The sequence below is a fragment of the Perna viridis genome, chromosome 1 (assembly GCF_037379345.1).
Source record: "Perna viridis isolate PV_CMFRI_1.1 ecotype Kerala chromosome 1, ASM3737934v1, whole genome shotgun sequence".
Classification (NCBI taxonomy): Eukaryota; Metazoa; Mollusca; class Bivalvia; order Mytilida; family Mytilidae; genus Perna; species Perna viridis.
Window position 1 is genome coordinate 66,857,078 of NC_142445.1, and position 26,416 is coordinate 66,883,493.

The 26,416-nt window shown below is 34.2% G+C and overlaps 3 protein-coding genes across 3 annotated transcripts in view; 2 read left to right on the forward strand and 1 right to left on the reverse strand.

Moving 5' to 3' along the window:
• LOC148629947 (maltase-glucoamylase-like) overlaps positions 1-26,416 on the forward strand; it is a 66,889-nt gene that overhangs the window by 16,290 nt on the left and 24,183 nt on the right. Inside the window, exons 9-17 of the mRNA XM_088560121.1 lie at positions 2,187-2,321; positions 11,710-11,826; positions 13,203-13,329; positions 15,639-15,780; positions 16,994-17,127; positions 17,696-17,730; positions 18,945-19,061; positions 19,642-19,790; positions 21,614-21,698. Coding sequence (XP_088416247.1) covers positions 2,187-2,321; positions 11,710-11,826; positions 13,203-13,329; positions 15,639-15,780; positions 16,994-17,127; positions 17,696-17,730; positions 18,945-19,061; positions 19,642-19,790; positions 21,614-21,698 — 1,041 coding nt within the window. The remainder of the gene's footprint in view (positions 1-2,186; positions 2,322-11,709; positions 11,827-13,202; positions 13,330-15,638; positions 15,781-16,993; positions 17,128-17,695; positions 17,731-18,944; positions 19,062-19,641; positions 19,791-21,613; positions 21,699-26,416) is intronic.
• Positions 2-7,581, reverse strand: LOC148629948 (uncharacterized). Its single transcript, XM_088560180.1, has 2 exons — positions 7,477-7,581; positions 2-5,237 (listed from the first exon to the last, which is right to left on the reverse strand). Exon 2 carries the CDS (start codon positions 5,229-5,231, stop codon positions 3,570-3,572), a length of 1,662 nt encoding a protein of 553 aa, XP_088416306.1. The 5' UTR covers positions 5,232-5,237; positions 7,477-7,581; the 3' UTR covers positions 2-3,569.
• On the forward strand, positions 23,440-26,338 carry LOC148629949 (uncharacterized). The gene has a single exon (XM_088560193.1). The coding sequence runs from the start codon at positions 23,444-23,446 to the stop codon at positions 25,073-25,075; it is 1,632 nt and encodes a 543-aa protein (XP_088416319.1). The 5' UTR covers positions 23,440-23,443; the 3' UTR covers positions 25,076-26,338.

Here is a 26,416-nt window from a genome sequence, read left to right on the forward strand (position 1 = left end):
AAAAAAAAAAAAAACAAGTATGGCCAAAATTAAAGTTAAGTTTGTTTCCCCTTACCATACCTATCCATAAAAATTGGCCCTACCCAAATAATTATTTTGCCATTCTCTGACAAGAATTTCAAGGCAACATTTTTCACATTTTTTTATCATGGTATTTACAGAATCATGTGAAGTTTGTGGAAAAACTATTTTCCCTACCTACCTACCCAAATCCAGGGGTTAGGGTTGGGTAAGCGGAAACACACATAATTTTAAGTGTAGCCTTAGTACAGTCATAAAAAAAAATATATACATGTATCTTAGACATGATTTATGAATGATAATTGGGTAAATGAGGACAAAGCTTCAGTATTGTTTTAAATATGTTGATATTTTTTCTCACACATTTCTATCAAGGTTCATTTATGTGGGAATTAAGGGACCCTTGTCATTTTTATATGCCTAAGATGGGACATATTATGGTATACCGTTGTCCGTCCATCCACACTTCGGACAATAACTCAAAAACACTTTCATCAACTTTAATGAAACTTTGGTGAATTGTTCATATCTATGGACATAAGCTCCCTTTCGATTTTTATAAATTTCGGATTTTTTGTTTCCCTGTAATGAATTTTTATACTTAAAAAAGGGTTATTTTCAAGTTTTCAGACAATAACTCAAAACACTTTCACCTACTTTTATGAAACTTTGGTGAATTGTCTACATCTATTAACGTAAGCTCCCTTTCAATTTTTATAAATTTCAGATTTTTATTTTCCACGTAATGAATTTTTATACTTAAAAAGGGGGTATTTTCAAGTTTTCAGACAATAACTCAAAAACACTTTTGCCAACTTTTATGAAACTTTGATGAACTGTTCATATCTATTGAAGTATGTTCCCTTCCGATTTGTATAAATGTCAATTTTATGTTTTTGTGTTTTACTCGTAAAAAAAGGTGGAAACGGTGAAGGAAATTTATTTGTTAAAAAATTGTCGAAAACGGACCATTTGTTGTGATATTGCTAAATTTTTGTGCATTTTTTATTTACTTTTTTTGGGGTGTGTGGGATTATTTGACAGGGCTCACAGTATTTCTAGTTGCTCATATAAATTCATTAAAAGCATAAGGACAAGTTTTTAACGGGCGTATCATAAGCTTAAAGCGCAGCTCTTTATTGTTTTTGTTTTAGCAGGAGTAAATGATCCATTAATGACTCTCTCATCCTGTTTGGTTGCACACATTAGTCCAATTCACCTCACCAGGCATGGAAGGACATAAACACTTTATTTTTTTCACAAATGGATTGATAGATTGATTGTAGTTTAACACCCATTTGTATGTATTTCTTTCATTTCTAAATGAAAATATTTAATAGTTAAACAGACCCTGCTTTATACTATGTCTGAACTTGATTTTTATGTGCTCACAAAAGCAACAGCCAGCAGGTGAGTACTCTAACTTGGATAGATTATTCAGGTCATTCTACCTTGTATATACCATGTGCTAATTACGATGAAATGCTGAACAGTTCAGTTTGTATTATCTAACTTGGTATTTTATAGCCACACACCCCAACTACAGAACTACTTTTATGGTATTCCAATACATTAAAGCATGCACATAAATCACAAATGGCGTAGTTTATTGATAGATGTCCTTGACTGTATTGATCGACTTTCCAATTTCATATTATTAGTGTTAAGAAAAACATTTTTGTTATTCATTTATTTTTGTTTTCCTATTTTTTTTAAATTAAGATATAAGAATAATTTTCAACTGTTTGTTGAACTATCAGATATAAACAACTTTAGGCCTGGTTTCAACGCAGTGTAAACTGTTTCGATGCTTATTCAGCGTAAATCGACCCAAAATTGTTTATATCCAATATTCTAACCAAGAATTGAAAACAATCCTTAACCAATTTAAAAGTCTTTGGTACAGCCTGGATTGGGTTTGAACCAGCCACCTGCTGCTCTCTAAATGAACATGTTATCAGTAGAGCATCAAAGGTAGTTCACAATTAGAGTGAAAACAGTTGATACCAATAGAATGAATATGTCAAAAGAAATAAGATATGAAAACATCAGAAATAAAACCTATGTTATGCTTTGATTTTAAGCCACAAGTATTCAGTCATTCTAGACTACTGATAAAGGTGCAGGATCATCACTTAATGTTGTATTCTATTTTTTTTGGTCAGGATCCTTGTTTTATAACTAATCAGACAGATTATGAACCCTATGACAAATTAAAGGAATTGTCAGGAGCTATAATGTGGCCTCAAGATGTTAAAGGAATGGAAGAGTCCAGTGATGATGGAGCAATGCTTGGTTATGTAAGTATAACTCTGATGTTTGTATAGTGTTGCCAGAAGATGTTAAAGGAATGGAAGAGTCCAGTGATGATGGAGCAATGCTTGGATGTGTAAGTATAACTCTGATGTTTGTATAGTGTTGCCAGAAGATGTTAAAGGAATGGAAGAGTCCAGTGATGATGGAGCAATGCTTGGATATGTAAGTATAACTCTGATGTTTGTATAGTGTTGCCAGAAGATGTTAAAGGAATGGAAGAGTCCAGTGATGATGGAGCGGTGCTTGGATATGTAAATATACCTTTGGGGTTTATATAGGTTTGCCAGAAGATACAGAATTAGCCAAATATACCAGAAATGCCCATGTTCTTTTGAAATACATTTCTGAACACAAATGTCTCATTCAAAAGTTTTTAGAAATAATTAATTCAAATTTTCTGTTCCATTTACAACCATGCAGTTTTCTGTATCTGATAGCAGTTGACTTCAGCATAAATGAAGATATTTTCTAGAATAAAACCATGACTTTCTATGTTGACATTTTGAAACCTTCAAAGCATTTTACACAGAAAGTTGACTGTTGGCATAAGTTTGATGTTCTGATCAGTCACTTTCTGTAAAACCACAGGCACCATGCTTTGTAAGTCTTCAGATACAACATGAATTATTACAGTTTGTGGTTCTAAACATTGTAAGTTACTGGTCTAATAATGTTTTGAGTACCGGTATATGAATTGGGGAAGCAAGCACAGGTAGGCTACATCAAATTATTTATGATCATGAATGCGAAATCTGCTTTTTTTTTTCATTTGTAATGAAAAAAATATTACAAATTTTCTTATTAATAATATTTTTTCTTTTTGTCACAAAAAATTCCACTTTGGTCCAAAAGGAGAAAATTCCAAAATTCACAAATATATTCTGATTTTGTTATGTGATAGGAGTTATAATCTTTTTTTCTTTGAATTACCTCCCTTTTAATATTAAACTGATCAAACTGAAACAAATTTTAAGGTGAATGAACAGTAATTTATAACGACAGATTTTTTAGCAAACATAAATTACATATGACATATACTATAAGATAGTTATTGGATACAATTCAGAACCTATTACTAATAAAAAAGAAAATTAAATGGCTTGGAATGGTGAATAATAGCCTCATACTTGGTATGTATAAAGTTTAAATCTTTGATCTTTCATTGTAATGTAATGTCAGCTGGAAAATGGAGCTTGTTATTTTAGATACATTCATAAAATGCCTCCTTCTTATCATTTAACCGAGAATATTCTAGCTTCACAGTTGTAGTCAATTAAAAGTATTTCTTTTTTGTCTCTGTCATAATGAACAGACCTGGGATAGCACAAACCATCATCTTTATTAAAGAGAACTTCATGTTTATCTCCATCACTTGAGATGAGTAATAAGTTGTGGTTCATATAATTACACACAAATATATTTTGATGTTGGTCTATTGATAAATCATACGGTCCAGTCAGTATGTTGTCATCATTAAAAATGAATTTAACTCTATAGTCTTGGTCTAGGATTGTGATTGTGTCTTTGTAGTAACATGTATAGCAGATTCTGTTGCTATCTGTGTCAATATGAGAATGGATGTCAACAGTATGGTCATCATGTACTTCATCTATTTTTTCGCTTTCTATATTGACCTTAATGATGCCTTTCCTTGGAACACAGCAAAGTAAGTGGCCATCACTATGTGTTATTCCCCTGATATAACTCTTTGTCTGAAGAGTTTTGATGACTTTACTGTTTTCTGTATCTATGATAGAGATTGTTTGTGATTTAGGATTAGAAACAGCAACATAATTCTCATTCATTAATGCTATGTCGTATACACCTCCGTGAAGACTGACTAATGTTTTCAGTGAGCCATTACTTTGTAGTATTTTTACTACACTTTTGTCATTATTAGCAGCTACCATGAGTCCATTAGACAGAATGCAACAACCAGTATAGGAACCTCCTGCATTTAATGTAAACTGTTGGTTAAGTGTCAGTTGTTTAGGAAACCTTTGCTCTACTATTGCCTGACCTCTATTGGCTTTGTCCTTTTCTATTGATACACAGTTCTTTTTCATGATCTTAATATCTCCAAGTAATGTCATTCCAAAGATAGTGCCCTCATCATTATCATTCTTTATTTCTATCTCTATATTATTCAGTTCTCCCTTTTCTGATAACATTTGTAGGGTATCCTCAGTTTCTCGAACTTTCCTCTCCATAAGTTTTGTTCCTATGAATGCTTGAAAATTTGATGCATGTTTCTTCGTGATTTCTTCATGCTTTAGCATTTCTTTAAGTGCTATTTCATTTGATTCAAGGATTTTGGTAGTGGCTTTGATATGGCTTTGATTTTCATTAATTATTAAATCTAGTTTGTAAAGTGTTTCATTTTCAAGTTTCTTCAATTGTTCTATAAGTTTGTTAGTTCTGTCTTTTACTTGTGTAGATAATTCTTCCTTAATTTTCTGTAGTTTGTCCAAATTGTCTTTCCTATCTTTGATTGTACTCAAAAAGGTTTGATGAGTTTTCTTTAATTCTCTCCACACATCTTCAAAAACTGCTGACGTTTTGATATTCTGGATAGCTTTATCAATATCTGGAGTTTCATTACATTTTTTGTGTGTTTTTGAAAGACATTCTTTGCACAGAGGGCAATCATGTGACCTGCAATAATATTTGTACTTATCATTGTGTTCTTCACAATTGACTTGAACATTGAGTATAAAGGGAGGTAATTTGTTGTAGTTTTCATAAGATATGGTGTTATGCCCCTTTGTTGCTTTTTGCACCTTGTGCTGTTGAGTACATATAGAACAAAGAGATTCTTCACACTCTGGACACCATACCTCTGGAGTACTTGTTTTTCCCTGTGGCTGGCAGGCACTGCAGTTGTTTAAGGCCATAGTCACCTAAAATATAAACATGTTCAAGTGGATCTTTAAATATACATGATATGTTTACTGATGTCATTTATGAATTAGATAATCAATGTACACATACGTGTATCAACATCATTGGTCCTCAGTAAATCTTTTTCATTTTGCTAAATTTCATGAAAGTCAGTGGTCCAACCTTATATATCAGGAATAATGTACAGTTGTATTAGTGAACCTCTGTAAGAAAGAACATCTTTTAACTAGATCCTTTAATCTCAGTTTCCGCAATATAGATGACATACTATCATTAAACAGTCCTATTTTTGGGGACTTGATACATTACATCTACCTCAAAGAAGTTGAGATAAAGGATACTACAGACTCTGTGAAGTCAGCCTCATATCTTGACGTACCCTTAGAGATCGATGGTAAAGGAAAACTATTGACCAAACCTTACGACAAACATTTCATTCAGAATTGTCAACTTTTCTTTCATCTACGGTAACATCCCTTCAGCACCTGTGTATGGAGTTTTCATATCACAACTCATACTTACCCTACCGGTGCACCTGGTCCATGCTCCCAGTTTTTAGTGGAGTCTGAGTTGCTCATTTGCTTTAGTTACTTTGTATGTATGATTTTAGTTACTTCATGTTCTTTGTTGTGTATGTCTTTTTTGAATGTCTGGTCTTTGTCCCTGGATTACACTCTTTTGATTACTGCTTTAACCTTGGTTCCCTTGATTACTATTTCATACATTATGCCAGAGCTTGCCATAGCTACACAGATTTTTTGTATTGCGCTAGGACTCTTAAAGTTAGGCTTCTGGAACAGGGTTATGTTGCCACAAGATTGAAGTCATCACTACAGAAGTTTTATGGTCACCATCATGAACTCGTGGATTGTTACGGCATATCCATCTGCACCATGAAAACTGATTTGTTCATTGTGTCATAGTTTTCCTTTCCTCTTTCATCTACCCCAGACTTTACTCTACCCGTGCACCTGGTCCATGCTCCCAGTTTTTAGTGGAGTCTGAGTTGCTCATTTGCTTTTGTTACTTTGTATGTATTATTTAGTTAGTTAATGTTCTTTATTGTGTATGTCTGTTTCCTGTGTTTGGTTTTTGTCCATGGATTACATTCTTTTGATTACTGCTAGAACCTTGGTTCCCTTGATTACTCTTCTAACAACCTAGTTTTGGTTCTGCTGGTACACATGTAAACATATGTCCCCAGTTGGTAAATATTTAAGCAGCCTCTGAAATTACACCTAATGTTTTGAAATTTCATCAATTATTTATACATGCATTCCTTGTTTATGTGTGGATTCTGGTAAGTTATAGAAATACACAATGTTGACATTAATTACTAAAGAGATACCGTAAATTGGGATATTTTGGTATAGGATTATTTGGCAGTTTTCTGACAGAACATGCATGTTTAAATTTGGTGTGTTTTATTCTTGGTGAAAAATAATCCATCTAATTATAATGCTACCAGTTACAGATTAGTTGCTTCAGCTTTTCTGAATAAGATAAAAACAAAAGAAAATACAATTATAAAATCTTTCAAATAAGGTTAACAAGGGTCACTTCAGGTAAACAAATAATGCATTTGTTTCTACATCATATGACCTTCACTCAACAATGATAGTACACCAATATATATTGGCAGCCTAAATACTTGCATACATTATATTTCAGTGTTTTTAATTTTGGCACATTTAAAGAGATGCCAAATGAACGAAAATAAAACTACAACCAAAATATTTATGGTAATTGATTTGGCCTATACATCTAATCAAGAATTTCAGTCTATTTAAACTGATTTAGTTTCATTTATATGAACCAGATAATCAACAGGGTTTATTTGGTGTTACATGTCCATTGTTCAGAGTTCAACTTCTGAGACACTAAAACTCAATGATTTAAAACTTTAAAGGGACATTGAAACCAATTTCTTCAACAACAAAAAAATCAATTGTTTATGATACACAGTTAACTTACAAAAAGTCTGAGGCTATTAAATCCTTATTTGGAGACCAGTTTTTTGTGAAGTTTTCCGTCTAAATTTAGTGATCCAAGTTCCCCTCCTACAGAACAACCACCATTAATTTTATGAAAAAGGGAAGTTAAGCTTTGCCATCTAAATTGTTAAATTTATTGGTATTCAGGTCATTGCAATGTATAGTCAATGAAAATTAACAACTACCAGTACATTAAAAGAAATAAAAACTGAATTTTCAGTAAATATAATAGACTCCAACCTACCAGTATTTTCTAAAATTTTGTTCCAATAGAGTAAACTTGATATGAAGCTATTGAAAATATTGTCTGTTGCTAAACACTACCTGGTGTTTTAAGGTGAAGGCTGATTCTACAGTTCAGTGAACAGAGTTTAAACACAGGATTTAAATTGTTTGATAGTACTATGGAAGTCAATTGTAGATACCTCGGTGTATATTACTTAGGAATGGGAGGAGAAATAAACATGTTTTTTTTAATGGCTTGCTAGTTGTTCAAATGGACCAGTGTCCATTTCTTTTTTTTCTTTTTTTTTTTTTAAATAAATGTTTGTCATGTTATAAATAACCTTACAAAACTAATGTTTGTTTTGTTTTGTAATTTAAAATAAATTATATTTGAAGACTGTGGTAGCTGTACTTGGCCAAGGACAACCAGTGCATTATACAAACTGTAGGATTTTTGAGGGGTGGCCAATTCTCTTATTTTCAATTGATTTACACACCTCCTGACCGATGTTGGAAAACATATTTCTAATTCTCAGACAATTATTGGTCAAAATACTATGGGGTTACTGTTGTGTGATTGTGTTTCATTGTCTAAAATCTCATTGGTCGAAAGCAATGTTGTGAAGTTTGTTGTATTATTTCCTATTGAGACTGCTGACATCATAGATAGAAGATAATTGGATAATTTGTACTTGAATTGATTTCATTTTGAAAAATTAACCCTTGTTGTGCTACACCCAGACCTGTTCGGGATTGGACCTGGTTCCACTGTATTGGTTCTGGCAGTCTTAATCTTAGTTTAGGAAAGTGCAGTTTGTGTCCATCTGCAAGCAGTGTGACTGTGCTTTAAAATGAGGCTATCTGATATAGAGTTTGTTAAAAAATAATGACTTGAAAGCTAAAAGAAGAGGTCACAAGTTTCGGCTATCGAAAAAATTATATTTTGTGGGGGGTAGGGTTCATTTCTCAGACCCTCGCCAGAGCAGAATTAATCTGTAGTACTCTATTTCACCTGGAAACTAAATAAGAATGATTTCTGTCACCACCATTTCTATGTCAACCCCTTGTATTGTCAACTTCTGGTTTTAGGCCAAACAGAGGTAAAAAATCGGAAAAAATCCTTGTTTTTTAACACGAGTGATCCTTCAGGGGACTCCTGACCCCCCACTTGTGACTTTAACACACTTTATTTGGCTTCAGTAGCCTTCAAGGTGTACAGGCTGTAGGATGAATGTGCTTTGGTTCCTAATTTGTTCCCAGTGAACCCTACATATAGCGAAAAATGACCAGAAATGGACAAAAATGACCATTTTCGAGTGACTGACCCATTTTTACGCGTTGGCCCAGCCACTCTCCCACGACTTCCTCACCCCATCCACCCCACCCCATGATCACCCATCTTTAAGTTATACATAACAATCAGCACCAGTACCATTGTGCAGCAAATTTGCATATAATTTGCATAAGTTAGCAAAATATCAAAATCTAGACTTCTGTTCAGAAATGCTTAGCATGATAAGGGTTAAGATGAAACAGAATCTACAACTTCAGCTCATTGATTATGAAATTTCTCCCATTAAGAGAAATGGATTTTATATTTTTACATGTTCAGTCTGAAGACTATCTATTCTATTTGTATTTAGTACAAAAATTCTGACTATTTCAAAATTACCAAACCATTTTCCATCACTTTAAATGATATATTTGATTACAACGATGACGAACCACATTGTACCATATCAAAATGTGGTATTAAAAATTGCAAAACATGCAACATTCTTATAATTGACTCTTACTTCTCCAGTTCCCTTACAAACAAAACCTTTGATACAAGAAGTCACGATGACTTAAGTTGCAAATCAACAATTTCAATATATGGATTAGAATGCAACTTATGTGGTTTAATATATATCGGAAAAACACAAGAACAATTAAATAAAAGAATGTGTGGTCATCTTTCGGGAATTAACACCACCAAATTCCTGACTGTTTATCAACATTTTAATCAACAAGATCATTCAATCCTCTATATGAAAGTTTGTATTTTAGAAAAAATTTACCATCCTACGAACAGTCCCATTCTAAGTAAAACTATTGTAGGGAAAGAGAGGAGTACTGGATATGAAGACTAGGTACTGCAATACTTTACGGATGCAATGACAACATCAAAAGTTTAGGAAACCTTTCAAGCCAATATAACAATAGCATAAATGTGATGAATTTATTTGACAAAAATCCAAGATGGGAAAGGAGTCATGGCATTGCCACTATATGTCACCTAAGTTACATGATGTCTTCATAGCTGGTCTCCTTCCTTTTATACAAAAAACCTCTTGGACTTCATCATATTAGAACCAAACTTTATTCTATACCTATCACTCTACTACACTCTGTTTACAAAACAAGTTTTGACACTCCTGTTTCTGATCCCACTTCATCATTATACAGACTTTTTGCCATCATTCTGGATATTGGTTTCCACAGACTCTTTAAACCAGTTTGTGTGAAAAGTCAAGATGAAGAAAAACGATCATTTCTTCCACTACTGTTTGTCAACATAGGTATAGATGCAATTAATTTGGCTAACATCCTCCATCACAAAAACGTTACCAACAAAATTCCTTCATATTTCAAAGACAAATCCATACCAATTATTTCATATTCCTATACTTCACTCATTGCATCCAAAATTTTCAATTTTAAAAGGCTATTGCAGAACCTCGAGATTGAGAACTTCTAGGCTAAACCACCTGACTGTTCTTGCAAAAACTCTCCATTCAAATATGGTCCTTCTAGTCATGTCGTTAACCATCATTGAAAACGAATCTCTGCGTAATATCCTTTCTAAAGGTCCCAAGTACTGTGAGCCACGCTCCATAAATTGGAATTATAACTTCAAAGTTCTTACAGATACCGTGGAGGACTATGCAAGAAAATGGATAAAACGAGAACAAGTTGCCTTTAGACCCCCAAAACTATCACAAAAACTGCTTTTTGGATTACCATATCAATATCTGGAATAACATCACGTTTTCTGTGTAATACATTGAGGAACTATATTACACCTGTAATAGTGGTACCTCTCCTTGTGTTCCACACAAATGAGTTGAACATTTAGTATAAAGGGAGGTTATTTACAGTTACCGGTATTGCTTTGTTCCCTTGTTGCTGAAGTACATGTAGCTGTTGACTGCATATGAAACTGAAGGATTCTTGACATGTTTGTTGGCAATCTCAAGAGACCCTCGTTGCTTTTTAAGGGGTTAAATTGAAGATAAAGTGAAAAACAAAGACAAAACAAAAAAAAACACCTTTAAATTTTATATTTCATGTTTGCAAATCTTCATTCTTTAATTTTAACTTTTGGACAGTGACAAAAATATCCTTGTTTGGGTAATAGTTTCATTTCTTAAATCATTACATATATAACAATTAAGTCGATATTGTTCATTTGATTCAACTGCACCACGAATACAATAAGGAGACTCCACTAAGTCACAAAAAAATTAGTGTTGTTTTAAGGAACTGTATTGTAGTCTTAGTCTTGTGTGTAATACTTGCTGACCTATTCTTCAGCCACAGTAATAATACATTTTAAACATTTTATAATATGGTTACGTGAAAAAGTTTTTAACATATTAAGAGAGCTAGATTATCATGTGGTACAAGATTCCAGGGCTTATAATTGTAGACCGAAAATAATAATCAGAATGAAAGTTGTAATTCGTGTAGATCCAATAACATTTTGAGTCTGGCAAGTACTATAAGAGTGGCATTCTTACTCAGGATCAACAATTGTAAATGCTATGAAGTTTCCTTGTTCAGAGTTTATGATTTTCCCTCCTTTTCTACAATTGTTCCTAACTTATCATATACCCTATCTATGGCTAACAAAGGATGGAGTATACATGTATCAAACTGTACAAATAGTTGTAATTATTCATATTTTATGAACAATTCTTTTTTTTTTTTATTCTTATGAAATTCATCTTCATTCAGGTACTATGAACTCAAAAAAGGAGGATCTATAGTCTTCATATGCTTTAAGCCAACTGTTGAATTAGGTTGTAGCCTTACCAATTTGGGAGTCTAGAATATACGGATCATCCTAATTCTAAACTTTATGGTTAATACAAAGTCATCTGTATTTGGTCTACTGCACACATTTTAAGTCATTCTGTTCATGTGTCACTATTACAGAGCCTGCCTGACTCTTAAATAAACTGGCTATGAACAGTTTGTTTTATTGCAGGTATGGCCTGAAGGAAAAGTTGTGTTTCCAGACTTTTTCAAGAACAAGACCAAAGAATTATGGATAGACCTTATTGTGAAACACCATGATGAGTTATCTTTTGATGCCATTTGGATTGTAAGTATAAATAAAAAAATTCATTAGATATTTTTCAAACATTCATTGCACATGTCTTGACAAAGGCTTTTGTTAACACAGTTAAAAACTTTTTTTTATAAATGTTTTATCACATTTTTTTTTAATAATTATACCCCTGCTCTGAGGGTATACCGTTTTAACCCTGTCTGTGTTTCTATGTTCCGTTACAATTTTTTTCTGCCACAGTTTTGTTAGTGACTCCTCACAGCTGCTTGAAATCTTAACATTCTTCCTGTGGGTATGCCATATGATGGGATACATTCTTCCTGTGGGTATACCGTATGATGGGATCCATTCTTCCTGTAGGTAGGCCATATGATGTGATATATTCTTTCTGTGGGTATGCCATATGATGGGATCCATTCTTCCTGTGGGTACGCCATATGATGGGATCCATTCTTCCTGTGAGTATGCCATATGATGGGATCCATTCTTCCTGTGTGTATGTCATATGATGGGATTCATTCTTCCTGTGGGTATGTCATATGATGGGATCCATTCTTCCTGTGGGTATATCATACGATGGGATTCATTCTTCCTGTGGGTATGTCATATGATGGGATCCATTCTTCCTGTGGGTATGTCATATGATGGGATCCATTCTTCCTGTGGGTATGCCATATGATGTGATATATTCTTCCTGTGGGTATGTCATATGATGGGATCCATTCTTCCTGTGGGTATGCCATATGATGGGATCCATTCTTCCTGTGGGTAAACCATATGATGGGATGTATTCTTCCTGTGGGTAAACCATATGATGGGATATATTATTCCTGTGGGTATACCATATGATGAGATCCATTCTTCCCGTGGGTATTTCATATGATAGGATATATTTTAGGAAAAATTTTACATCTTTTTGTTTACTGAAGACTTCTTTTTTTTTGGATTTTATGAAACTTGAAATTTTCATCACACTTTTCTCAGCAACTACTCACCACAATGGCTTGAAATTTTCCTGTAGGTATGCCATTTACCAAATTCAGTGACAACTTCCTGTTTACTGAGGACTTTGTTTATTTTCCTTATATCGAGATTGAATGTATGGGTATCACTACTGAGATTTCTTGTTACATGATTTGACAACAGGCATCCCGGGTGGATCCAGGGAGTGGGTTCTGGGGGGACTGGACCCCTCCTTTATTAATGAAAATGCTTAACTGTTGTAAAAAAATGTTTGAAATGTTGGTAATTTCTATGTATTATTAATAACATTCTTTTTCTATGCAGTGTTCATAACTAGTTATGATTAACTACAACATAACAAAGAATCAATGCTTCTCCTTATAATTTCTAAAGTTTGAAATTTATGGAATATTTTTGGTTTTTTCTTATGTTTTTGGTAATTTAAGGACATGAATGAACCAGCAAACTTTGGAACCAATGAAGAGAAACCATGGAACTGGCCAGAGAATGCTACTTATACATGGAGCCTGAAGTGTCCTGAGAGCATCCTGGATGATCCTCCATATAAAACTAGTAAGTATTGGGAAAAGTTATTTGTGCACTCCATGTCATTTTCAAGTGTGTGTGTCTGTCTATCTGTCCCTGTTTCCAGATGATAACTTTAGAAGACATCTTTAGGTGTCTTTTTTTATCATTTACATCTCTTTAAATTTAAAATTTTATCATGATCTTCCTTTTAGTTCCACAGTTATGCAGTTTTAAATTTTATGCAATTTTCTCTTTTTAAAAGACTTCAGAATGGATCAAAGTTTTCTTTTCAATTTCGCTTGTTTCTATATTTCCTTAGATTTATAGCCCAATAATAAGGCTGCTATCGTTCAATCTTCTATTATTTTTTGTTCTTATATTCCCATTAAATAAGGTATATTGGTATTACTTTGTTTGTTGGTCATTCCACCAATCTGTTTTTTTTCTGAATTCGTTATAATTATCTCTTCTCCCTATGAATGGAACAGTTTCAAATTTGGTGTGTGGCTTTCAATAAATCAGGCATACATTGAAAGTAATTTTGATTGCTGTCCAATAAAAACTTCCTATTTCACAAGATTTTGCCATATTTTACTATATGGAAGGGTAGAGAAAATTGTCTCCTTGTTCCTGTAAACGTGACGATTATAATCTTAAATTTTGGAATGATTCAAGTTCATTAAACATGCTTTAAGCACATATAAAAAAAAAAGCACTATTTGTGATGTAACTATATTTTTTGGGTTCCATGTGAAGAAGAGTCATATTGCATGTGAAAAACATTACCTTTGAAGAGTATTGACAAGTTCGATTTATTATCCAAACGTCAGATATTGATTATTATGGTATATTTTTAACCAAGCAGCATGACACCGTCTTCAGTGTTTACAAATGACATCATTTACATTTACTTTCACTTCCAGGTTTTGGGAATGGCATTTCATAAGTTTTCAAGCTAGGTTTAAGTAATATGTCTTGATATTAATGTAAATGTTGACTCCTAGAATTAGCAGTTTCAATATTTATTCCAATATTTCAAACCTATAGATGTTTGGGACCGTGGACTATTTGTAGTGATCTATTTCACCTCTTCACACAGCAACAGCATCAATGTAAACGCTAGCCGATTAATTTGAGTTTTATAGAAAAAGAACAAGTCCATGGAAGAGAACCACAGGGATCTTTACCCAACTATGAAATAACATTAGGGACATATCATGAGCCAAGGTTCCTTTGTTTGCTTACATGTTATCATTATCATGAACCAGTGTATGAATAATTTCGAAGGTACAAATACGGAGCAAGTTCATCGAACATGGCAGATTGCATTTGGCTGCAGTGCTGTCAACATCATTTGAAATATAAGGAAACAGTCATGGGAAGGACTTAATGCTGCAAGAAACCATCATTAATGCAATCTCCCACCACACCGATAGTGTCGTTGGATGTTTATTGCGTCTTACAGTATCATACGATATTTTCCGGCAATATAGGAGCACCACTTGAGGAATTTAATGGGAACCTGACTTTGAAATGAGTGAAATACATGCATCATTTATGGTGGATAAGAAATAAGGGACTTTAGGATGCATGGTTAACATTTTTAAGGATCATTTGATGTGGGAAAGGAACTAGGAACTATTAACTTGTTAAGTTGGTGAATATCAGTGCTGAAAGCTATTAGTATTACATTTGGACTAGGATGAGGGCAACATAACAAGTCACACAAGGTGTACATTTGATTAAAGACACACAAACTGCAATCACTAGGGGTCAATAGCAGTCTGTTATATATCCTACTGAATAGAACACACATTTATTGTAATAAATATATTGTTCATTTTTAAATGGTTTATTCTTCATGCATATGCCTGTAGAACACACAGAAATGTAATATTTAAAACCGAGAGCCATCTTTCCAAACGAACCACTCGCCATACCTGTTACAATATAAAGGGCCAATACCATGTGTGTTCATCCACATGTATCAGTCCATCTGTTGTCATATCTTATGAGAGAAGCTCCTTCTAAACAGTAGTATTTAGTGAAAAATGTAGATGTGATTGTAGAACGAAGATTAATATAGTCTAATGCTTCCAAAGAGGATGTTAACTGACTTAAGAGCTTTGCATGTGTTTCTTTGTAATTTCAATGAACTCCTATTCAGTCATTGAATTTAAAAAAAAAAAAAAAACTAATTTCTTTTTAGGGCAGCATTTTGTAGTTGTGCTTGAAAATAATATTTGTTGTAAATCACTTATTTATGAGGAGTCAATACTAATGATAAGACATATAAGTATCTCATTAAAGAGGTAGGCTCATACTTTCATGGTATATCTGTTCTTTTTTAACAGAAGCAGCTTATGTGTACGGAAATAACAAGAAGATTTCTGACAAGACACTTTGTATGGTGGCTAGACAAGGGGATAAGAATGACATGCTGCACTACAATGTACACAGTCTGTATGGCTGGAGTCAGTCACTTCCAACTCTACAGTAGGTACACTCTGTCTGTTACTATGGGCTGGAGTCAGTCACTTCCAACTCTACAGTAGGTATACACAGTCTGTATGGCTGGAGTCAGTTACTTCCAACTCTACTGTAGGTACACACAGTCTCTATGGCTGGAGTCAGTCACTTCCAACTCCACAGTAGGTACACACAGTCTGAATGGCTGGAGTCAGTCACTTCCAACTCTACAGTAGGTACACAGTCTCTATGGCTGTAGTCAGTCACTTCCAACTCTACAGTAGGTATACACAGTCTCTATGTCTGGAGCCAGTCACTACCATCTCTACAGTAGGTACACAGTCTGTATGGCTGGAGCCAGTCACTTCCAACTCTGCTGTAGGCACACACAGTCTCTATGTCTGGAGCCAGTCACTACCATCTCTACAGTAGGTACACAGTCTGTATGGCTGGAGCCAGTTACTTCCATCTCTACAGTAGGTACACAGTTTGTATGGCTGGAGTCAGTCAATTCCATCTCTACAGTAGGTACACACAGTCTGTATGGCTGGAGCCAACCACAGATTTCTCAGCTTCTACTGAAGGGAATGCTTAGAAGATATCTGATATATTGCTTTCTCATGATGACTTGTACCATGTTTGAACAGAAAATTCTATGGGTGATTGAAATTAGCTTAGTTTAGAATGAAATTTGGTTTAATCAGGGTTCAGTTAAGATGGCCTTTACTTAAGTAAATTTGCGCAGTCTGTTACATGCTTTTTGCTGGGTTGCACTTATTCAGATTGGCTTATAGAATGGTGAATGTCGGTCAGGTGGAGGGGCAAGTGTATGTCTGTCAAATGAGTGTTGGTCAGGTGGGGGGGTAAGGCAATTATTTTTGTAACATTTTTCTCAGCAACTTTAAATCACAGCCACTAGATATATGTATTAAACTTTAGTATAGGATCCAAATATTGTAATTTCAGGTCTGTCACACTTCTACTTCCTGTCCACTTCTGTCTGACTCAATTTTGGTCTTCTTGCAATGTACTCAGTTTGCTGCTGTTGTACATAGTTACCACTGAAAACTTTTTTGTGAAATTATTTCAGTTTGTTTTTTTTTTCCATTGGAAATTCAAATTTTATCAAGGTGAGGGATTCAAAGTACTTTGAGCCTCTAGTTGAATTTATGTTATACATATTTATTCATTTTAATAAATCTGGTATTGTTGAGTAAGCTATGTTTTCTCTATTTTATAGTGCCACAAGACAAGCCACTGGAAATCGTAGTATGGTGTTATCTAGGTCAACGTTCCCAGGAAGTGGGAAGTATATTGGCCATTGGTTAGGGGACAATGAGAGCAAATGGTCACATCTGAGAGAATCCATTATTGGTATGTATTGGAAAAAAAATCATTTTCAATGAATAAGAAAAAACAAGCATGTGTTATCAATGTAATACTGTAACCTGTGCAATAGTTTTCATACCCTTAAACTCTATCTTAGAATAACCTTGTCCATCTGTTTGTTCATCTGCCTATACACATGTATCATGAGCACATATCCTCTTAAACCACTCAATACAAAGTTTGTCTGTACAAAAAGAAGCTCTCTTATGTTCTTCTTGGTTTATAATCTAATGTGAAAGAGTTACAAAACTTTATCAATAAAAAAGGTTACTTGAACATATCATGAACCACGTCACAGCTATTTATTTTGGAAATCGCTGCTCTTACTGAAGGTGTAATGCTATACAAGCAGATACCTTTTCATTTTATTTAGACTAGTTCCTATCTCTGTCTTTATTTCCCTCTCATTTGTAATGCAGTATTTTATTTTTTGTGCATGTACCTGTAGTACAGAAAGTTTGCATAATTAAAGGAAAGACAAAAATATTTCTGTGTGATGTTGAGCCATCTGATTTGATTGATTTTCATAACTGCTATACACCATATTTTTTAGGTATGCTGGAGTTCAATTTATTTGGTATACCATATGTAAGTATATTAAATTGCTGATTCTTTGTTCATCCTTATTTCACTGTTTCTACTTTTAGGAGTTAGGCAAATGCTTTATACTAAATTTAAAATTGTTCTGGATGTTTTGGCAAGTCAGTTATGGAGAAAATATCGGTAGGGAACACTTAAGGTGTAGAAATGATGCTTACATGAAATAAAGAAATGAAATTCACTTGAGATATTTGTTAATGTATGATTAATGGTCAATATCTGTCAATATTTGACATAATAATGGCTCATTTTTGAACATGTTTTATTCAACCAGTGATGTTAGTCTGATATACCCATACAACCAGTGATGTTAGTCTGATATACCCATACAACCAGTGATGTTAGTCTGATATACCCATACAATCAAATTTACCACAACAAAGCAATTGATAATAATGTATGAATTTTAGTTCAGGGTCCATGGGCTGATACCATGTGTGTCAGACTGAAAATGTTTATATGAAGAATGACTTTGTGAACGATTGCCATGTTTAAAAGATAAAAAAGGAACTAAATATAAATAAAATATGAATAAAACATAAAAACAAATTGATAAATGTTTAACTCGAAAATGAAAATGTTTAACCAAGTGACTACAACTTTCTTTTGTCTATACCTACATGTTGAGCAGGATATTTAATATGCTATCTAACAGGAAGATCATTTTGTAAGAAAGACAGGCATCCTTAATAAATAAAAAATTAATACTTTGAGTTCCCAAGAAAGACAAGTATCCTTGATAAGTATCATTTAATATGCTTAGACCACAAAAGCAGTACAAAAATTCTGAATGATCTCTTATCCTGTATAAAATGCTCATCTTTTGAACTAATTTTGTTAGCTCACCTGGCCATAGGCCATTTGAGCTATGGCCATCACTTGGTGTCCATCGTCCTTGTGTCGTTGTGTCTTTCATTGTGGTTAACATAGTGTTAACTTACAGCAGTCATCAATATATGCTCTATTTCATCAATCTTTTGTCAAACATGGTAACAAAGCATTATAACTTTATGTACTTTAATAGTTAATAGGGTATGGTTTGCAAGGTGAGTGATTCAGGCTTTTCAAAAGCCTTTTATTTTATTCTCTATGAAATTGAACCAATTTGGTTCCTACAGTTTGAAAAACAGTTAAAACTAATAAAAATCATCTTGCTTAAGACAGTTTTTGCTTTGTTATTTACATATAATGTTTTCTATCAGATTGGTGCTGATATATGTGGATTTTTTGGAAACTCAAATGCTCAGCTTTGTAAGAGATGGATGCAACTGGGAGCATTTTATCCTTTCTCCAGAAATCATAACGGAATTAATAATATTGTAAGTGGGTATATAAAGCTATTGTTTTTATTCTTAAAGAAAACCAGGTTGGATAGATAAAAGTAATGCCATATTGACCTTGCAGTGATTTTGTAACTTTACATTTGAAGTCTGTAATTATTTAAAATGTAAATTTACCAAGAACTGTATTGATATTGTTATGGCTTGATAAAGCTATGTTCCCTATTGAAGGTAGCCATTATTATGAAAAAAAGTAACCAGCAAAAGAGAGGGTATAATGTCATAAACTTAGGATTTCTAGCTTTTCAGTGGTATTCATTTCTGTAGTTTTAAATTCAAGATTATAAAAAATGACTTCAATACATTGTCATCTGTCTACAATGTCTTGCTATATGCATTCCATGGTACTTGTTTTGAAAAACTTAATTATTGAAGCTAAGCTTTAAATAATGACTTAACTAAATAGTGGTATTTTTCTGTTTTAAACCATCATTTCAATCTGTATGTAGTTCTATCAATTCTCTTGGTTACTAACGATCTTTGTTTTCACATATTGTTGAAATGTTATTGAATTGAAAATGAATTTTACTTTAGTACAGTTGTACTTTCAAATTTACAGCCCCAAGATCCTGGATATTTTGGGGAGGAGGTTGCTAAAGCTTCTAAGGAGGCCTTAGAGACTAGATACTGGTTACTGCCATACCTATACACACTATTTCACAGGGCACATGTTGATGGTCATACTGTAGCTAGGCCTCTACATCATGAGTAGGTAGATCTTATTATAGATATTGAGCAATGTTACTTCATCATTTCTCAGTAGGCTTTCATGTGTTATGGGCAACTTAATGTGTCATAAATCAATTGTTATGTTAGTGATATACCAGTATGAGGTTTTATAATTGAACTCCTTTACTGGTTTATGGGTTAGTTCTTCTAAAAAATTCATTCTCACCACCCAATTTTTTTTTTTTCATCATGGATTTTTTGTACATATTGAAGTGGTTAAAGATGAATAAAAAATATAAGATATTACAGGACTATGTAATACTCAGAGGTTATATTAGTTAGGTTAAACTGTAAACATGAACATACTGGAGTCATACAAAAATTTATTAAGAAAATGATTTTCTTAACAATTTTCTAATGACTGTAAACTTTATTATGGTCATGTTTATAAGTACAGATATAGACTTGAAATCAAATATTAGAACTATGTTACAGAATATTATATGTTTAAGTTCAGGAATGTTAATGCATTTAAATAGTAATCAGTCTGTAACAAATCCTGTCTTGACTGTAACTTATTATACAACCACAAACATTTTTAGACATATTGAAATTAATCATCCACAACAAAAAACTCTTTTAAGATGTATTTTTGGTATAATGCCACCATTCAATCATCTCCTTGGTTTAATGGCATCCCCTTGTCAGTCCATCATTTCATCCTTCTAAATTTCGTTGCAGTCATCTCAACTCCCACTGGCTGAATGGATTTCTATTCAGTAATGTTGATTTTTATAAATTTTGCATATGTTATTAATGCTTTTAATTGCAGTCCCAATACTGTTTTGTATGACTTGCTTATTTCACCATCCCCGTGTAGGTCAGGGTGTTAAAAGAATATGCCTGCAGCAGCGCTAAGCTTGTCGTAAAAGGCGACTAAATAGTGCTCAGAACCCTAGACGGGGGCTAGGGCGCTCTGCCCACAGAGCAACTGGGATGTGTGCCCCAGGTGGTGGAATGGGGTACCCCTGGCGTGTTATATGCTGGGGTTGTCAGGCTATAATACGGAAAACCTGACCGCAAACCATAGTGGTGCACCGTGTTGGGAAAGATGCCACGTTCCTCGCACGTTAAAGAACCCTACTGTGGTATTCTCCCGGAGTAGGAACCATAGGGCTCCGCCACAGGAGGCTAAATTGCCCGACCCTACCCACCTCTCCCTATTTCCAGTGGCAATCAAAATTTGTCGACCCCATTGTCCTTGTGTCCCATCCCTTTTTCATTTCATCATCATTTCATGTTCATTTTATTATCCATTTCATGTTCATCGTCTGAATATAGCTGAAATATTGCTGCTCAGACGTTAAACCCCAACAAACAAACAAACAAACTTATTTCACCAAAATCATGGTTGCCACTGGATGGATTGATTTCAAAAGGGGTATCTGGGTTAATATAGATGGGGCTTATGTTGTAAGTGATTGTGGTTGATGTCTAACATAAGTCTAATATGTAATCATTCAGTAATATGTAATAATGTCTAATATGTTTTATGGCTTTGCTGTCTTTGCACGACAATACCACACCCTTATGTTTTCATTGATATGAATGGAAAGAAGTTTGTGACCAAACAAATTTTTAACTTGACATAATTTTAATAAGGGTAAATCTGGGTGAATATCTAAATAGACAGTGTTGTTAGTAGTTGAGACTGATATTAATATAATGATACTCATAATGTACTTATCTAATAAAAATATCATATGTCACTTCAAGTTAGTCTCATACTTTCTGATGTTCACCTTATTGTATGATGTGGAGATGATGGAATGTCAAATAGTGGTATTACTTCTTTGTTGTAGGTTTCCTAAGGATTCAGAAACTTTATCAATAGATGAACAGTTCCTTTGGGGAGCCTCTTTGTTGATTTCTCCTGTTTTGTTTGAGGTATGTTTTGTATAAAGTTGAGGCTGAAGCAAGGTATTGCCATTTTTACTTAAAGTAGTATTCTGTCAGGTCATCAATGCATTATAGACATCAGTAATGTTGCTGCATATACTATGTATATATAGTCTTCGCAACACAGGAAGTGGAGTTTATCTCTAAGCAGTACTGTAGTCACAACTTGCTATTTACCTTTCTATGTGCAGAATAAATTTATATAATGAGGCAGGTATTGATCAACTCTGTATGACATCAAAACTGTCTGTCTGTTACATTGTGTGTGCTTTCAGCATCTCTTATTTTATTTATCTGATTTCAAATTATACTACACACCATCATTCGGTAATATGAATACATTGTACATTTGACTGAGTGAGACATTTGCTGATCCAGATGATCTTACAGTTTGAACTCCCCTTTTATTGGAAACTTTTATTAATTTGTAGTATTTTTAAAGCAATAATGGTGAAGTAAAGTAGAATTTTGTTAAATTCATTTTTACGGAAATCGAGTCATGCCTGTCCGAATTTGTATTGTATTTTATTATTAGCATGGCCACATCCAGGCCTTTTTGCAGAAGATACTTTGCTTTGGCTTATTTTTGCAAAACTAGTGACATTTATGTGTAAAATATGCAACGAACCCGACGTACTACTGCAGGCAACAAGTACCATGAAATTCTTCAAGCGCTTAAGGGGGACCATGAACATATTTCAGACCAAAATCAAACACCGGCATTAGATTCTTCGCCTTCGGTAACCAACCCCGGGGCAGCACAGAATAGCCCACTTTCACAGGACCCCGACTTGTCTTTTGCTACTATTATGGACCAGCGTCTACTTTTAGAAGCCCCACGCTCGGCCCCAGTGACAAAAACCACTAAAAGTTCAGTTACGGAACAGAGACACATAAAATCAGAAATTTCAAAATTGGAGGCCCAGTGCGAACAGCTAAATCTTGAATTAACAAAAGTTAGGTTGGAGAAGAAGCAGTCAGACCTCACTAAAGCCTTGGCTTTGGAACTTCAAGCTGTACAACCTAAAGACACTAGTCAACTCAACCCAGGATCAGGTACACAAATAAAAAAGGCCAAGCAAATTACTGACTTTTTATTTTTAACATCTCTTGATTCTATTGAAGAAGAGGGCCATATAGTAGATATCGGGGGCGGAGCTCGTATCCAAATTGACCGCAAGAAAACACCCCTTAGTCAAGTCACTTTGGAACAATGGGGCTTCGCGAGCCTTGGTATTTTCAATGAACTTGTGCCTACTGGTGAATTGTCTTCCTTAGAAATCAAGGGGTACATTAATTACACACAGAGCATATTTAGACTTGCTGCTAACCATATTTGGCATAGTGTACTCTTGTATGATAAGGAATATAGGGACCTTCAAGCTAAAGAGGGATTTAAATGGGGGGAACCCCAGAAAGATTTGAGAGACTTCCATCTCGTTCCCAGGAATAACAATCTAATTATGCGTACACTTAGTGCAATGAGCAAAACTTCACACTCTCAAAATGTAATGGAAAATTCAGGGTCGAAATTCAGTCAGCGGAGAAGAGGCCCCTTTTTGCCAGATGGTAGGGAAATTTGCAGAAAGTTTAATTCGGGATCTTCAAAAGTGTCGAATGGCTCATAATTGCGCAATCTGTTATTCTCGCGATCACAAAGCAGTCGAGCACAATGCAAAAAACGAAGGGAAGAAACCGCAACAGAATCCCACATCTTAATCTTTCCTCGAAGCATGTCTTGTGTCAACACATACCGTTTAAATGTGAATTCATGGTCCAATTTGTTGCCTAGTGATGATATAGATTATGATTTTTTATTGTGTGGTGTCAAATATGGTTTTTCTATCGTGGACCATATGCCTAATTTTAATTCCCCAGTTTTATGTGATAATTACAGATCTGCATTGTCAAACAAAAGTTTAGTGGAGAAGCAAATTAATGTTGAAATCGAAAATGGCAACTATGTGGTGACCAAAGTTCCGCCTCTTATAACTAGTGCACTTGGTTCAGTTCCCAAAACTAATGGATCCGTGCGTTTGATTCATGATGCCAGTATGCCAAATAATTTTTGTGTGAATAGCTTAGTTCAGGAAAAATCATGCTCATATATGGATCTTAATTATGCATATAAATTAATAAAACCTAATGATTACCTTTGCAAAGTGGATTTAAAAAATGCATATAGATGTGTAAGCATTCATGAATCAAATTTTAATCTCACTGGTCTTCATTGGAAATTTGATGGCGATGCAGATGAAACATACTTTTATGATACAAAATTACCGTTTGGTGCTTCAAAATCGCCAAGTATTTTTCAACGTCTTTCAAGTGCAGTGTGCAGAATCATGAAGGCTAAGTTTAATATTCTGGTGATTTCATACCTTGATGATTTTTTGATTATCAGCGACTCATATAACAATTGTAAAAATGCACTTCAGAGGCTTCTTGAAATTCTGCGTTTGCTTGGTTTTCATATTAACTACAGTAAGATATCAGGGCCAGCACAGAAACTGATTTTTTTAGGTGTGCTAATTGATACGGTAGAGATGACGCTGTCATTGCCAAATGAAAAACTATCAGATTTTAATTTATTATTACGTTCATTTCAAACCAAACGTCGTGCGTCTAAAAGACAGCTTGAATCACTCATTGGAAGTTTAAACTGGGCATCGCAAGTCATACAAGGAGGCCGCCCCTTTTTACGTAGGATAATAGACTTACAGAATACACTTAAGGGTCACTCTGATAAGGTTTTACTAAACTCTGATTTTTTTGCTGACTTAGACTGGTGGCTTCATTTCAAGCATTTTTTTAATGGAAAGACTCATATTTTAGACAATAAGGCTATTTCACCACTTCAGTGTGATGCTTGTTCTGAGGGAGGGGGAGCAGTTTTTCTAGGTGACTTTTTATACATTAACTGGGCTGTTGATATGCCTGAAGTTGCTCCTCTGCACATTAATTTGAAAGAGACAATCATAATTGTTGTTGCAATTTTTAGATGGGCTTCATTATTGCAAAATAAGAAAGTAATTGTATACACGGACAATGTTACTGCCAAGAGTGTAATAAATAAAATGTCAAGTAAAAATCCAACAGTGATGGTGTACATTAGATTTTTGTTTTTTATGCAAGCTGTATTTAACTTTTCAATTTTTTGTGTACATATACCTGGCAAGCGCAACAGACTAGCCGATGCTGTATCTAGATTACATGAAAATGACAGACTAAGTCAAGTTTATGAATTGTTATCATTGAATCAGATAGGACTATTTTATGCTTATGATCTGCTTAATCATATGTCTTATAAATATTTTATTCACAGGTGGTTATGTGGAAGACACCCTCGAAAGGGCTGTGGCTGAGTACAGGGCCAGGGGCTGGGCAGAGAGCACAAAGCAGTTGATTTCAGTTGATGTGCTACCTTTCCTTTTGTGAGACTATGTTTAAACAGCCAGTGCCTATCTCAACCCAGGATGTTTCCTTATACATAGCCTATTTAGCCTATTACAAGAAATTCCGGTTTTGTACTATTGAGAATTATTTGGTGATAGTAAAACATTTACATAAAGCCAATGGTTTTCATGATCCTCTTGATAATTGGCACATAAAACATCTATTGCAAGGAGTCAGGAGAGAATTAGGTGATGCACAAATAGGAGCTACAGCAGTTACTCCGGATATCCTTCTGCTGATAAAGAAGGCCTTAAATTTGTATAGACTTTTTGATTTATCCATATGGGTAGCAATTGTTTAATTGGATTTTTTGGTTTACTTAGACCTGGCAATTTTTTGCTCACGGATAAGCATACTCCTATATTACGTATTGAGCAGATAGATAGCTATGAAAACGGATTTGTAATTACATTTTTTTATACCAAAACTATACAATTTCGTGAGAGACAGCTTTAAATTGTGATGCCGCAGATTACAGATAATCCTCTCTGTCCAGCCTCTGCCTTAGTACGTCTACTGAGCCTTCATGAAATACTAGGGTCTAACGGTCAGTCCTCTTTGTTATGTGAAAATGTTTTTAAACCTTTGTCATATGTGCGTTTTATAGCCTTTATTAATGATACTCTTGCAAGTGCAGGCTGTAATAAGAAGTTAACTGGACATTCATTTCGAAGAGGTGGGGCAACCTTTGCTTTTCATGCAGGTTTGTCAGGTGAAACCATACAAGATATAGGCATGTGGAAAAGTGATGCCTACTTGCGATACATTGACAAAGGCAAGTCCGACAAAACAAAAGCAATGAAAAAGTTTGGGGAGGCCTTGCCTAAAACTGCCCTTTGAATTATTATGGATTTTGATATATAAATGTTCAATTCATTATTATTATTATTATTTTCTTTTCTTTCTATTACCCTTTGGGTTCTTGGGTAGTTTTTATATGGTACTTGTAGCAGTTAGCTTACATGTAGTAGGCTTTTTGTTTATTATATACTTAACATGCATTGCTTATTTCATATATGTAATTGTGTTGTTTAATTTGTAATTGAATAAATTGTTGCACCCAGCACTTGATTTTCTTAAGTATGAGTTTTGAAGTAAAAGCCCAGAAGAAACCCCCTTTCCATGAAAATCTCTGGATCCTTGTATGGTTCTTTATAGGACCAGAGCATCAGTAACATACTATATATATGGATTCTGAAACATTAATGGCACAAAGTTTTTTTTTTCTCAAAAATGATGTACATTGTTTA